This window comes from Neltuma alba, unplaced genomic scaffold (assembly GCF_004799145.2).
Source record: "Neltuma alba isolate B1F8T4 unplaced genomic scaffold, ASM479914v2 tig00013024_pilon, whole genome shotgun sequence".
NCBI classification, from domain to species: Eukaryota; Viridiplantae; Streptophyta; class Magnoliopsida; order Fabales; family Fabaceae; genus Neltuma; species Neltuma alba.
This window is the reverse complement of record NW_021637371.1, coordinates 19,530-32,710: the sequence shown is the minus strand read 5'-3', so window position 1 is coordinate 32,710 and position 13,181 is coordinate 19,530. Positions and strand designations below refer to the sequence as shown.

At 32.8% G+C, this 13,181-nt stretch overlaps 1 protein-coding gene across 2 annotated transcripts; it reads left to right on the top strand.

The window, feature by feature from the left end:
• Nucleotides 1–4,787: 4,787 nt before the first annotated feature.
• LOC114733658 (zinc finger CCCH domain-containing protein 30) lies at nt 4,788–9,142 on the top strand. 2 transcript variants are annotated; one of them, XM_028921152.1, is made up of 3 exons: nt 4,788–5,033; nt 6,326–8,564; nt 8,732–9,142. In XM_028921152.1, the coding sequence occupies exon 2, from the start codon at nt 6,337–6,339 to the stop codon at nt 8,530–8,532; it is 2,196 nt and encodes a 731-aa protein (XP_028776985.1). In that variant the 5' UTR covers nt 4,788–5,033; nt 6,326–6,336; the 3' UTR covers nt 8,533–8,564; nt 8,732–9,142. The 2 variants fall into 2 exon arrangements, with proteins under 2 accessions (XP_028776985.1, XP_028776984.1); XM_028921151.1 differs by having other exon boundaries at nt 6,326–9,142.
• The last annotated feature ends 4,039 nt before the right edge of the window (nt 9,143–13,181 follow it).

Below are 13,181 nucleotides of genomic sequence, written 5' to 3'. Positions count from 1 at the left end.
GTTATTGGTCCCTGTTGGCAAAGTGTTTACTTTTTGTCAGTCTTGGTAGTTCCATGTATATTTTACCCTATGTAATTTACACTGTTGAATGAATTTTCCTTTCCATTTTAAAAAAAAAAACATTGTTAACAAAATCGTATAATGATATTAACAACTTGTGTAATGTCATTAACCACATAAAAAGTTTTTTACACCCAGAGAGATTAGTCATAGCATCATAAATGAGAAATTTTACAACTCCTATAACACAGATAACAAGTTGTTTAACAATATTAGCAAATTCGTTATCGCCTTTTACAACAAATTTCTAGGAAGAAAAAAAGTAGGACTTTTACAATTTGAGTAATGCTGTTAATAAGCCTTATAAAGATATTGACAACTCTCAAAAAATTAGTGACTGTCTAATAAACTGGGAAATTTCATTGTATAACCTTCACATAAAGTTGATATTAAAAACATCAAATATATGACTATTAACAAATTGCTACAGCAAATAAGTAGTAGACAATTTGGTCATTTTACAATATTTAGAAATTCACTATTTAGTCATGTGTAACTAAATGAGAAATTTTTTTTATTCAAGTCACCATCTAAGGTTTTCAAAATTCAAGTGTCATTTATGATTTTTCCTTTTTAATACCTTGCATCACATGCACAAATTAAAGGGATAACCATATTATTAGGCCCATTTGGTTCAATGGAAGGATTTTTTTTTTTAATGGAATATATAAATGGAAATAAAGCGAAAAGATAGTTATCAAAATGTTTGTGCTACACATGAGTCTAAACAAAACATATAAAGCATAGGAAAAATAGATAGATTGAAAATACATTCAAATGAAAAAACTAAAGAATCTCTCGTCTTGATCCACATGAGTAATAATTAAGTGACGATAAGATAATCAACCTTTTTGTTCATTCCATGATGAATAGTTGCTTTCCATGTATTTTTTATGGAGATCTGCCAACCTTCTGGGTATTTTTGTTTCCCACTTTCATTTTCACTCTTTTCAACTAGTGTCATTGTTCTTACCAGTAATGCTATGGACACATTTACGATATCTTAAAGAAATTGTTTAAATAAAATTTGGCTGGTCTAAATTTTATTAGTTTTAATTTTTTTTAACCTCATTCTAATACTTTTTTTTCAAAAAAGAAAAAGGAGATCTTTAGGCCAATTCTCAAACTTCTTATAGAGATGTTAGAGTCTTTTTAGGTGGAGAAGATAATATTTTTGAAAATTATTTAAAAGGAGATGGAGAATAAATGAAAGTGAAATTTAAAAATATGCCTGACTTCGTGAGAATAATGCATGGTTTTAAATTTATGTATGTACTACTTCCAATCCTTAATATAAGAGCTAGTTGACTAATTTGAGTAGATTAAAGAAACTAGTTAAGTTAATTATTTGTAATAAATATGTATTGTCTTTTTTAAAATATCCTTGATAGCTAAATATATTAGCTAGAACTACCTTATTACAAGGACTACTTTGAAAAAAATAGATAAATATGAGAGATAAATTATATCGGGATCTTATAATTAAAACCAAAATAAAAATCAAACAAGTTTTATATTAAAAATTAAAGATAGTATTTAAGACACACAGTTATCAATATATCCTTATTAACTTTTTTTTAAAAAAAATTATAGGACAGGTTCTAATGCCCAAAGGTTACAAATCAAACCTATGACTTTTCACTTATAGTGAGCTATTATCTCATTAGACTACACTACCATTGGTATACTTTTATCAACTAGTCTGGAAGAGCACTTGTGCACTTTACAGAATAAAATTTCACTCACATATTTATTTTATTTTGTTGTGTGGGGCTGGCTTTTTTTTTTTTGCTTCATTTTGGTTTTGCTCAAATTGGCCCAGATTTTTTTTTTGTAATCCTTTATTTGGTTTTGAATAAAATTGACATTTTATGAAAAAAAAGTCAATCCTGTATGACTAATCCAAACGGGCAGGTACGTTGAAGCTCACAATTAATTTGAAATTTATAAAAAAAACTAAGATAAATCGTTATTTGAGAGAATTTTCAAAGGCTCTATAATTAGGGGCGAAGCTTTGACTCCTTGAAGGATAAATACAAAATAGAAAAGAAAAGAAAAGAAAAACAGAGGTATATCTTCATGTCTTGCCTTTAAATCCATGATGTTAAGCAGTTAACGTCATTGACAAGAAGGGAGGCATCTACGCATCAGCATCAAATCAAACAAACAGTTTTCAAATTACCTTAAAAACTAAGCTTTAAATTTAGGCTTTTTTACAAAAAGGACGGTTTCCCAATATCCACATTGCTTCTCTTACAAGCATACCACAATTTGTTTTGTGGGCTCCGGCCGTGGAATTATTAATTAATTAGGGCAAACTAAAAAAATTATTTCTCAGCAGCCTTCTTTCCCCTTTTGGATGACAAATTAGGTATTGGTACATTTACTAACTGCTCATTTAATTTGGTGTCAATATGTGTGGTGTACTCAAATTTTTGAAGGAATATTTTTAATCAAACCATTCTCAACTTTGCCAAATAGCCAATATCACACTTTGCCCTGCAACAAGAAGCGTTTAGCCAATCACCAAATGGTTTTATGTGAGCGAGAGGTCATGAATTTGATTATGCCTGTAATCTCAACTTTAAAAGAAAAAGAGAAAAAGAGAACTTGCATTAGGATTGATCTAAGGTGATATTAATTGATGAACATTCTTGTCAATTTGAAATCTGTGTAATATTTGCTTCTAGTTGAGTTTTTCAAAACTTTTTTTTGTGTGTAAAATTTCAAAGCTATTTCTTCCTCTTGTTTTCTTCATGACTATCTAATTGAGTTTGATTTGAATATTGTTTGGTCTAATTAGAACATTTTTAAAGGCACTTTATTTACTCACATAGACTCGAGCTTTCATATTTAAGCTGTTAAAATCTCTCTTCTATCTCTTCCACTATGATTATTATTTGTTGGCAAAGTTATTTCCTATTTACGTCTTTCTTAATTTTTTTTTTCACCTGACATATGCTAATGCTATGTTAGCACATATGTCAATGGCAAGATGATATACCTACAACAATTGTGGCATAAGATTTTAATTAAAAGAAGAAATTATATATAATAAAAAAATTCCCATAAATTAGATTATTCATAAATTCTGTATAAACTATATCATTTATTTCTTATAATTATTTTTTTTGGCCAAACATTTATTTCTTATAATTAGCAAATTGAATAGCACATGTAACCAGACCAATTATACTTTTAATTTTTTGTCGTCCTTAATGTATATATGTGTCTCAATGTGGGCACACAAAAAAACATATGGACATGTGCACATTCAAAATTTGATATGACTACCACCTAATTACCTAATTTTGAATAGTGGCACTTACATGTCTCATTTTCATTTTACTTTTATATTAATACAAGTAGTATTTCATATGAGTTATCTTCTATTTCCATATCATCTTTGCTATAATTTTATTACATAATTACTATCATGTAACATTGCATAATTTTTTATGTAATATTTTGCCACAAACATTTATTATATCTCAATTATTAGGTTGAATGTATTTTTAAAATAAAATTATTAATCAATATTCATAAATATTTTTCATATAAATATTCATAAAATGATTTAAGTAACTAAAATAAAAAAATTAGCATTAATAAAAAATATGTATGATGTTAAATTGCACTATTTGAATGCCTTAAAGAAAAGATCAAATCACAGTTCTTTTTTTTTAAATTTCTTTTAGATTTGTGGGAATGTAAGGAGTCTATATCTCGGTATCAATTATTAAATTAATCCCATACTTGACCTTAGATTTTTGTTTACTCAATTTGTTTATGACTCAACTTATACAACTTACTAGTAATGCTATGAACAACTCCAAATTCTGTTTTGCGTTTTCTTTTAACCAACAAACAACTCCAAATTTAGTCACAGCTATAAATAATTGAAAAATTGTGGGGGAAAAATATATTGATTTTCATAAATTAAATGTTATGCTGTAGTCAATATAAAACTTCAAAAAATGTTAGCTTAATAAATATAAAAGAATTGTATCATTTTTTATACTTTGAATTTGAAGTATGAGTGAAAAAAAAGTTCGAAGTGTATATAAGATTTGTTTTCTCTATTTTCATAATTTCTCACACATAAGTTTAAAATATTTTAAAAGATTCAAATTTATTACATTTTTTCTTTTTAAACCATTCAAATTCAAAATAAAAAAATGCGAGTCTGTAAAAATAAAAAAAATTGTCATTGGTACATGGAACATAAGAGAACTCTATCTTTTTCTCAATTTTGACATGTTATTGCTTTGAACGGCCATGATAGAAACGGTAACTTCGGAAAACTTGAATGATGCAAAAGTAAGAATAAAGAAAATTCGGAGGGCAGAATAGCAAAATGCTTTGGTGTGATGACTTTTTGTTCTGGTGCTCCCCGCCTTTTCCTTCGATTTGACTCTCCTAGCACAGTTCACACGATGGACGAGCCCGATCTTTCCTCCAAATGTCACTTTCTTATTGGCGGATTCCAAATCTCAATTCCATTCCGATTTAAGATTCCAATAAATCTCCCCCACAACCACGTCGACCGGTTCAAGCCGGATTCGTTGAGCTTTAACCCGTTAACCGGACAGTTCGGTTCGACTGACCCACGTGAGACTTCATTTGGACTTCATTTGGCGTGCATTTCAGTATCATTTCATCGTCATTTCAGAGTCTGCACCAAAATTTAAATTCGCCCTAAATTTCTCTGCATTTCATTTCAGTTCATTTCAGTTTCGAGACGTTACTTTTTCTTTGCAATTTTCTGGGGCGTCTCTGATCTTTCTTCTTCATGTTTCCTCGGTATTATCGATGGAGATGGAAGCTTTGAATTTTCTTCCACACCAGATCTTTTTGTCTGCTAGAGAATTTCTTCGGCTCTCGTAATTTCTGTTCAGACTTTTGAGAGTAGGTAATTTCAGTTTCTTCCATCGAATTCGCAAGCTGATCTTCCCGTCGTCCGCTGATAATTAGTAAGTTCTGACTCTGGATTGAACTGATTCTTGTCCTTCGTTTTTGCTTCCATCTTTTTTCTGAAGTTTTGGTTTTATTTGTGTTTTTATAACTTGATCTGCAACTTCTAAGATGATGATGATGAGGGTGTCACTCTGATATCAAAAATTCACTCTTTTACTTATTGTCGATCATGTTAAGTCACCTTGTGCAAATTCTATCATCTTATATTTCTTTCTGTCACTGATAGTTTGGGGTAAGAGGTGACTGGTGAAATGAATACTTAACATTGCTTGTGTATTTTAAACTATATACCTTCTATCATCATCATTTGGTGGAGTTTTTGTTAGATAGTACAAACCAATGTTGGTTAATGATGCTGAAGTCGATCGGCAATTCTTTTCAATTTCTGAGGGCCGTCATGAATCTTAGATTTGCAGCCATGTCTTTCCTGACTTGTGATACTTTTGCTTAAATATTGTTTTGTTTCACCTTAATTTTGTAACTCGTACCTCCGAGACGGCACCATTTTCTTGATCTCTACGGCTGGCTTTTCTCTTTCTTGGAAATAAGAGTCACTTCCTTATCTTTTAATTTTTATGTTTTAATTTTGCGGGGAAGGGCTTAACTTCAATCATTCTGTTTAAAGGGACGATTCTCGATTTTCTCCAGATCTAGTTCATGGGGGCATTTGTTTTGTTGTGGTGGTATGGATTGGGCATATCCCCGACTAGCTTATAGCTGAAGCAAAATGGTTATGCAAAGCTGATACCCTAGCCGTTTAATTTGTCGGAAGAGTAGCCTGGCCTTTTTGCTTGGTTGAGTTGGTTCATATTATGAGTGGTTTATCCTTAGTTTATTTTTGACCCCCTTTTTTCGGTGGCGTGACATTACTGTCTTGTATTTTTAATATCCAAAGTCTATTTTATTTACTATATTCCATTTTATGTTTTATGGACTATCTGGATATCAGTCTGAGCATGTTTTCAGTAATCACTTTCCATGTATCTTGTCCTCTCTGCTCCCTCTTCACCTTGGAATATATCTCGAACTTCACCTATTATTTCCGTAAATATGAGGTGAAGATGTGTGGATGTATTTATTTATTTATTTTTTTTTTCTGTCATCCATAATTGATTTCTTCATATTCACCTTTCCATTCCCTCCTCAACTTTTGCTGTTTTGATCTTGATAGTTGGTTGATCTGCAGTTAAAGAGTCTTGCTACTGATCTCTCCTGTAATTCTTAATTTATTACTATTTGTGTTTTTCTCTGGCTGATCTCATTAAACTTCCTGATTGTTGTGCTGCAGCTAACTGAATCATGTGCAGTGGTCCAGATAAATCAAAAGCCTCCTCAACTTCTTCTTCATCTACTGTAGAAGGTGCAACTAACATCAAAGACATGAAAAATCTAACTGTTCATACGGAAGATTCTTTTTCCAGCTTGCTGGAATTTGCTGCTAACAATGATGTTGACGGTTTCAAGCTACTGCTAGATAGGGATATTTCTTCAATAAATGAAGCTGGGCGTTGGTATTGTCGCCTAATGGGGTCAAAACAAATTATTCTTGATGATAGAACTCCATTAATGGTTGCTGCAACCTATGGCAGTATTGATGTTCTTAAGCTTATACTCTCTTATCCAGAGGCCAATGTTAATTTCACATGTGGGATAAGCAAGAGTACTGCCCTTCACTGTGCTGCGTCAGGTGGATCTGATAATGCGGTTGATGTTGTGAAGCTTCTTATTGAAGCTGGTGCTGATCTTAGTTGCAAGGATGCTAGTGGGAATCGTCCTGTTGATGTTATTGTTCTTCATCCGAAGCTGCAAGTCATGAGAGCAATACTGGAGGAGCTTCTTTCTGATAGTGCCTCTCATGACTCCACAGGTGACTGCTCTATTCCAATACCTGTTAATTCATCTAGTCCTGGTTTACCTGCCCATTTATTTTCCCCCGAGAATGGAGTACCATCCTCTCCTTCAAGCTCACCTTCTTCTCCAGTGGCCTTAAAGTTGACTGACACCCCTGTTAGCTCTACCTTAGAGAAGAAAGAGTATCCAATTGATCCATCGCTTCCTGACATAAAAAACAGCATTTATGCAACGGATGAGTTTCGCATGTTCTCATTCAAGGTTCGCCCTTGCTCCCGTGCATACTCTCATGATTGGACCGAGTGCCCTTTTGTTCATCCAGGAGAGAATGCTCGTAGGAGAGACCCCAGGAAATTCCATTACAGTTGTGTGCCATGCCCTGATTTTCAGAAGGGGGCTTGTAGGCGGGGGGATATGTGTGAATATGCACATGGAGTATTTGAATGCTGGCTACACCCTGCTCAGTATCGCACTCGACTCTGCAAAGATGGCACAAATTGTAACAGAAGGGTGTGTTTTTTTGCTCACACAGCCGAAGAGTTGCGTCCACTTTATGTGTCCACTGGATCTGCTGTTCCTTCTCCACGAGCATCTGCCTCTGCTCCCAATGTCATGGATATGGCTGCTGCAATGAACCTGTTACCTGGTTCTCTTTCATCAGTGTCTTCTATGTCTCCTTCTCACTTTAACCAGCCGATGTCTCCGTCTGGTAATGGCATCTCACACTCATCTCCAGCCTGGCCACAGCCCAATGTGCCAGCCCTTCATCTTCCAGGAAGTAATCTTCAATCCAGTCGCTTGAGATCTTCTCTTAGTGCTCGTGACATTCCACCACAAGACTTGAATATGATGCCGGAATTTGATGGCCAGCAACATCTCTTGAATGATCTGGGCTGTTTCTCACAGCCCCGTCCTGGTGCTGTTGCTTTGAACCGATCTGGTCGGTCCAAGACACTAACTCCATCTAATCTTGAAGAGCTATTTTCTAATGAAATTTCTTCATCTCCTCGGTACTCTGATCCAGCAGCGGGATCTGTTTTTTCTCCCACACACAAATCTGCTGTTCTCAATCAGTTTCAACAGCTTCAAAGTATGCTGTCACCCATAAATACAAATGTTTTGTCTCCTAAGGGTGCTGAGCATCCTCTAATGCAGGCTCCATTTGGTGTGCCTTCCCCTGGGAGGATGTCACCCAGAAGTGTGGATCCAATCTCTCCTATGAGCTCTCGGTTATCTCCATTTGCTCAGCGTGAGAAACAGCAGCAGCAACAGCTGCGAAGTCTTAGTTCAAGGGATCTTGGTTCCAAAATTCCTGCTTCAGTTGTTGGTTCTCCTGGGAACTCGTGGTCTAATTGGGGATCTCCTACTGGGAAAGTTGATTGGTCAATGAATGGAGATGAGTTGGGTCGATTGCGGAAATTTTCTTCATTTGAGCACGGGAACAATGGGGAAGAGCCTGATCTATCTTGGGTTCAGTCCCTTGTTAAAGAATCCCCACCTGAGATGATGAAAGAGAAGCTGGCAGCTTCTGGTCCCATGGCATCTGCGGAAAAACTGAATTCAATGTCTCAAGTCGAGTCCATGGATAATTCTGTGGTAGGAGCTTGGCTTGAGCAAATGCAGCTGGATCAGCTTGCTGTCTAGTCAATCTGACCCTTTACATCTTGTTGAGATAGGTAATTAATTTGATGAGGTATTATATTCGTTTGGCGAATTTTTTTGCGTGGGTGGCAAGAAGGGATTTAGCAAGAGTGGTGCTGAAGCAGAGGTTGATTGCAAACTTGTTGAAGAATATTCTATTTCTTTTCATTTCAAAATTTTATCAATTATTATTTTACTACAGAGCTTAAAAGAGGGGAATAAGCCTCTCGCCTTGCCAATATTTCAATAGAAAGGAACATCCTGTCGAGGTTAGTTGTTTTTCTTCCGAAATCCCCCGTTTCAGGATCTTCAGTTTGTTCATTTTACCTCTACCCCCATTTCAAAGAAAGCTGGATGGGTTATGCTGCAAGAAAACCAAGCAGCTGTATTTGTTTTCATGTTAATCTTTCTAATGTTTACCTAGCTGTAATTTTCTATTTGCATATACAAAGTCGAGTTTCTTCTGGAGGGATCGGTGATCTGTACCATTGAATATTTATTGCTGGCAGATCGTTAGACATAGTGAGGACTGAGGATATTATGTCTTTTGACGCTGTATAAATTGAATTGTACTGGTTATATAAATTCAATGCAATTTCTTTTTCCTCTTTTTGCTTGGCGTGTCATCAGTTTTATCTGTCCAGAATCCCACTGAGCAAGAAGCCTGTGAAGTCGAATTAAAAGTTGCTCGTTGATTGATACCAAGTGAATAAATGATCAGATCATATTTTAAAAAAAAAAATTGCTTGTTGATCGTGTTAATGCTCGGGAGATAGCGTTCGATATAAAAATTTGACTGTACCAAGAAGCCTCTCGACACTTGCAGACTGAGATCCTCTGCTACTTTGATGTACTTTCAGCTAGTGGGGATGTGGATTATTTTCTCAGATTTGCACTTTCAAAATTTGATTAATCTTCTCAATGTTCTTTTACAGTTCTACCTTTTCTTGTTTGTTTATTTTACACCAGATGTTCTCACGCCAACATTTGAAGCTAGTATGTTAAGAACAGATTAGGGAGAAGTTATGGATGTGAAGCGAATGTAGAAGGATGGGAGAATATTTTTGAAGAGGGTTCTGTGATGATGTGATCTAGTCACTAGAAAGTCAATAGGGTACACATCATCCTGTTTTTGGTGTGGTGTCTATAATGAACCAAAGGTTGTTAGTTGGGGTACTTGAGGGGGAAGGAGACAAGTCTGATATGAATGGCCTTGCAGCAGTTGCAGAGTCTGCTGGGCCATTCCCCTGAGGAGTAAACTTGATATTTTAGGTGCCTCATTCTTTGACAAGGGGAGAGGAACGCAAACAGGTGGGGCTTACCTGACATGTGAGTCCCATATGACTGGGTTTCTCTCTTATTGCAGCATATTATCATTGCAGTGTAGATTTAGGATTTGAGTTTTGGCTGGGTGCGATAGAAAGCAAGATTAGTTATAATACTCAAAGATTAAGAATATTAATTAAATCAGTGAATAATATATATGTTTTAAAAATTATCTTGAGTATTTTCTTTAATTTTTTTCTCTTTTCTTGAAGCAATATTAATGAGATTAATTTGAAAAAAATGATAAATATATGAAAAAAGTTTTAATCACTTGATTATTGTTGGAAAAATATCAATAGGGTTAATTTTAAAAAAAATTAATGAATATGTAAAATAGATTTTGTATAAAAGATGAATATTAACTCTCTAATCAGTTTTTATATTAAAGACTGAAAAAATATTAGTTATTTGTTAAAAAATATATTTTTTAAAATTATTTGCATTGTCCCTTGATATAAATATTCATACATGTGCACGAAAAGTTTGGGAAAGTTTGAAAAAATCAATAAAAATAAATAAATCGAGACCTTAAATTTATATTAAGGATCAAACCTACTACGGAGGTAGTCTTGTGTAAAAACATAAGTGGAACGCTAATTCACTCAGATTTAAAGTTTGTTTAGATTGACTTATAAATAGTTTTTCAAACGTGATTTATAAAATACAAAATAATTATATAAGGAGAATTTTGTCTCAATTTACATAAATTTACTTAAAAGTCTATTTTAAACGGAGCTTCAAACAAGCTCTTAGTATCTTGCTCATTTTGTGTTAGATCATTTTAGGTTATTTTTTGATCTGCACGGGGCATCCACCCAACCTCTTTCACTAGGACCTGTGGTTTGGAAGCAGTTAAGCCCCCCCTGTCTTCTATTTAAAATAACAGTAAACATAATGCAATTTACTCCTATAAGCAGGTGAAAACACACACACAGAGTCTAAAATACAGTTTTTTTTAAAAAACCTTTTTTTCTTCCACAATATTAGATCTCGAGTTGAATCACATACTGCTAACTTAGTTTTTAATATTTAAATTAAACTCTACATACCTAACTCTTCTCTTCCCATCACTTATATCAAATTTGTTTGAATTTGGTGCTCAGTCTTCTTGATATTTGTGTCATATGGAAATTGTGTTTGGAAACATGTGACTCTGACTGTGACAGGTTTGACTTAATGTGTGTGTGTGTGTGTGTGTTTTTTTTTTTGGGTTAAAACCTGAAAGACCTTAATGTGTTTGAATCAGCATCTGTAATCCTTTCGTGCAATATATAAGTTTAAAATAATTAAATCATATTTAATAAATTAGCGGTTAAAATTAGTTAAAAATAATAAATAGGTCAGAAATATGTATTTTTTTAAAATTTGTCTTTATTTGTTAAAAGAGTAAATGAGAGAAGCAATAAATAAAAAAAATAATGAAAGAGAATATATGGAAGTAATATTAATGTGAGAGATGAAGTAATAAATACAATCAAGTAATAGTAAAATAGAAAAAAAAGCAATAAATGCTTAGACAAACTTAACAGTGAAGCTTATATTTTGAACTAGACCCGTATCTAAAAGTGAAACTTATATATAAGATCGGACGGAGTAGTATATATTTATATATGTCACTCAATAAATATTAAGAATAAAACATGAATGTGAAGATGATGTATGGTATAAACCTCACCGCACTCGTGTCACTCTCTCGATATATCAATACATAAACATAAAATCTAGTTGACTGAGAGATTAAAAAAAAACTAAATAAATTATTTTAAAGTATTTATAGTTATTGGTTTTTTCAAAACTAATTGACCTATAAACTGATATATAATATAATAATATACATAAATAATTTATAAAAATCATGCAATATATATATTATAATTAAGTAATTTATTTATTTTTTTTAATTTTTTTAAAATCAATTAACTGAACCTTATATTAAGAATTAGGTGCAATAGTGTATAATATTATTATGCATAGGGTATTATTTTTTTCGCCAACATGTAGGACATAAACAGTTCAGATCCCTTGTTCCCACCGTTGATTGGTGCCAAAAAAGTGAGGGAAGGTAAGCTTTGAATTTGAAGGGCTAATGTAGGAGGGCAGATGGTCCTTTGATTTGAAATTGAAAGGTGGGTCCTAACCATCATTACCAGATTTTTTTTCCCCTCTTCACTTTTAGGATTGTATGCATTTTAGTCATAAAAATCTTATCCAAATTGTACAACCACTTTTGTTTTTTTACCGCATCCTTGTTGATATTTTCTTTTAGCCTTTGAGATAATCAAATTAGTCGGACTCTTGTTTGAATTTCAATTTGCTCATTTTTACTTTAAGTTAAAAAAAAGAAATATACAATTATATATAAAAAAAGGAATGGACAAATTTTTTTTTTTTTAACAATCGCTTTTCTTCAAAATCAAAGTATGATTATGAAATTGTTTAATTTTCAATTTCTCATGATGTAAAATTCTCCACAAGCTCCTTCTTTTTTTGGGAATAAAAATTCAATAAACTTTTACATGATTTCTTTTATGATTTACTTGTAATTAATATTTGTGGATAAAAGTTGTATAAATTTTGGAAAGAATTAGACTCATCTTGGAGTTTGGTGCTCCAAATCTAATTTAAGTCATATTTGTGGCTTCCTAGCCTCTGTGGTCTTTACAAATATCAAAATGGTCTGTGTTCAAGTGGGGGAAAAAAAAGGAAGGGATTTGCGTAATGTCATTAAAACGTATAAGTATAGTTTCATAACTCGTTGATATTTGCCCCTCATATATGATAGGTCGATCTAAATGACAGGGTAGTTTTTTTTTTTTTTTAAATTTCTTTAAAGAGAATGATAACCTTGCATTTTCAGAGAAGGTATGTACCTTATCTGATGAGTTTGAATTTTGTATTCTAATATCATGTAATTTTCATAAAGAATTCTTACAAATAGCACATAATTAAACTAAAAACTCATGACTTTATAAAGAAATTTGATTTCTTCTACTGCAGAAAAGGTTTACAGATACCAAATATAATAATATATATGAGGACTAAGAATCCTCTATCAAATGCTTAAAAAATTATTACAATGAAAGATGTGACGAGAGATTGTCCCAAGAGAAAGAAGATCAACACAAAATTTGAGCATGGATCACAATATACTACAACATGGCATAGATTGTAATAATAAAAAGAAAATAAATATAAAATCAGCCACATTTTTCTGTATATTTTTATATGAAATCTGAAAAATAAGTCTGATGACATGTGAATAGTAAAACTTTAATTTCTTAGTGGGGTTTTATTATGTATAATGATATATTGATTAAGGCAATATA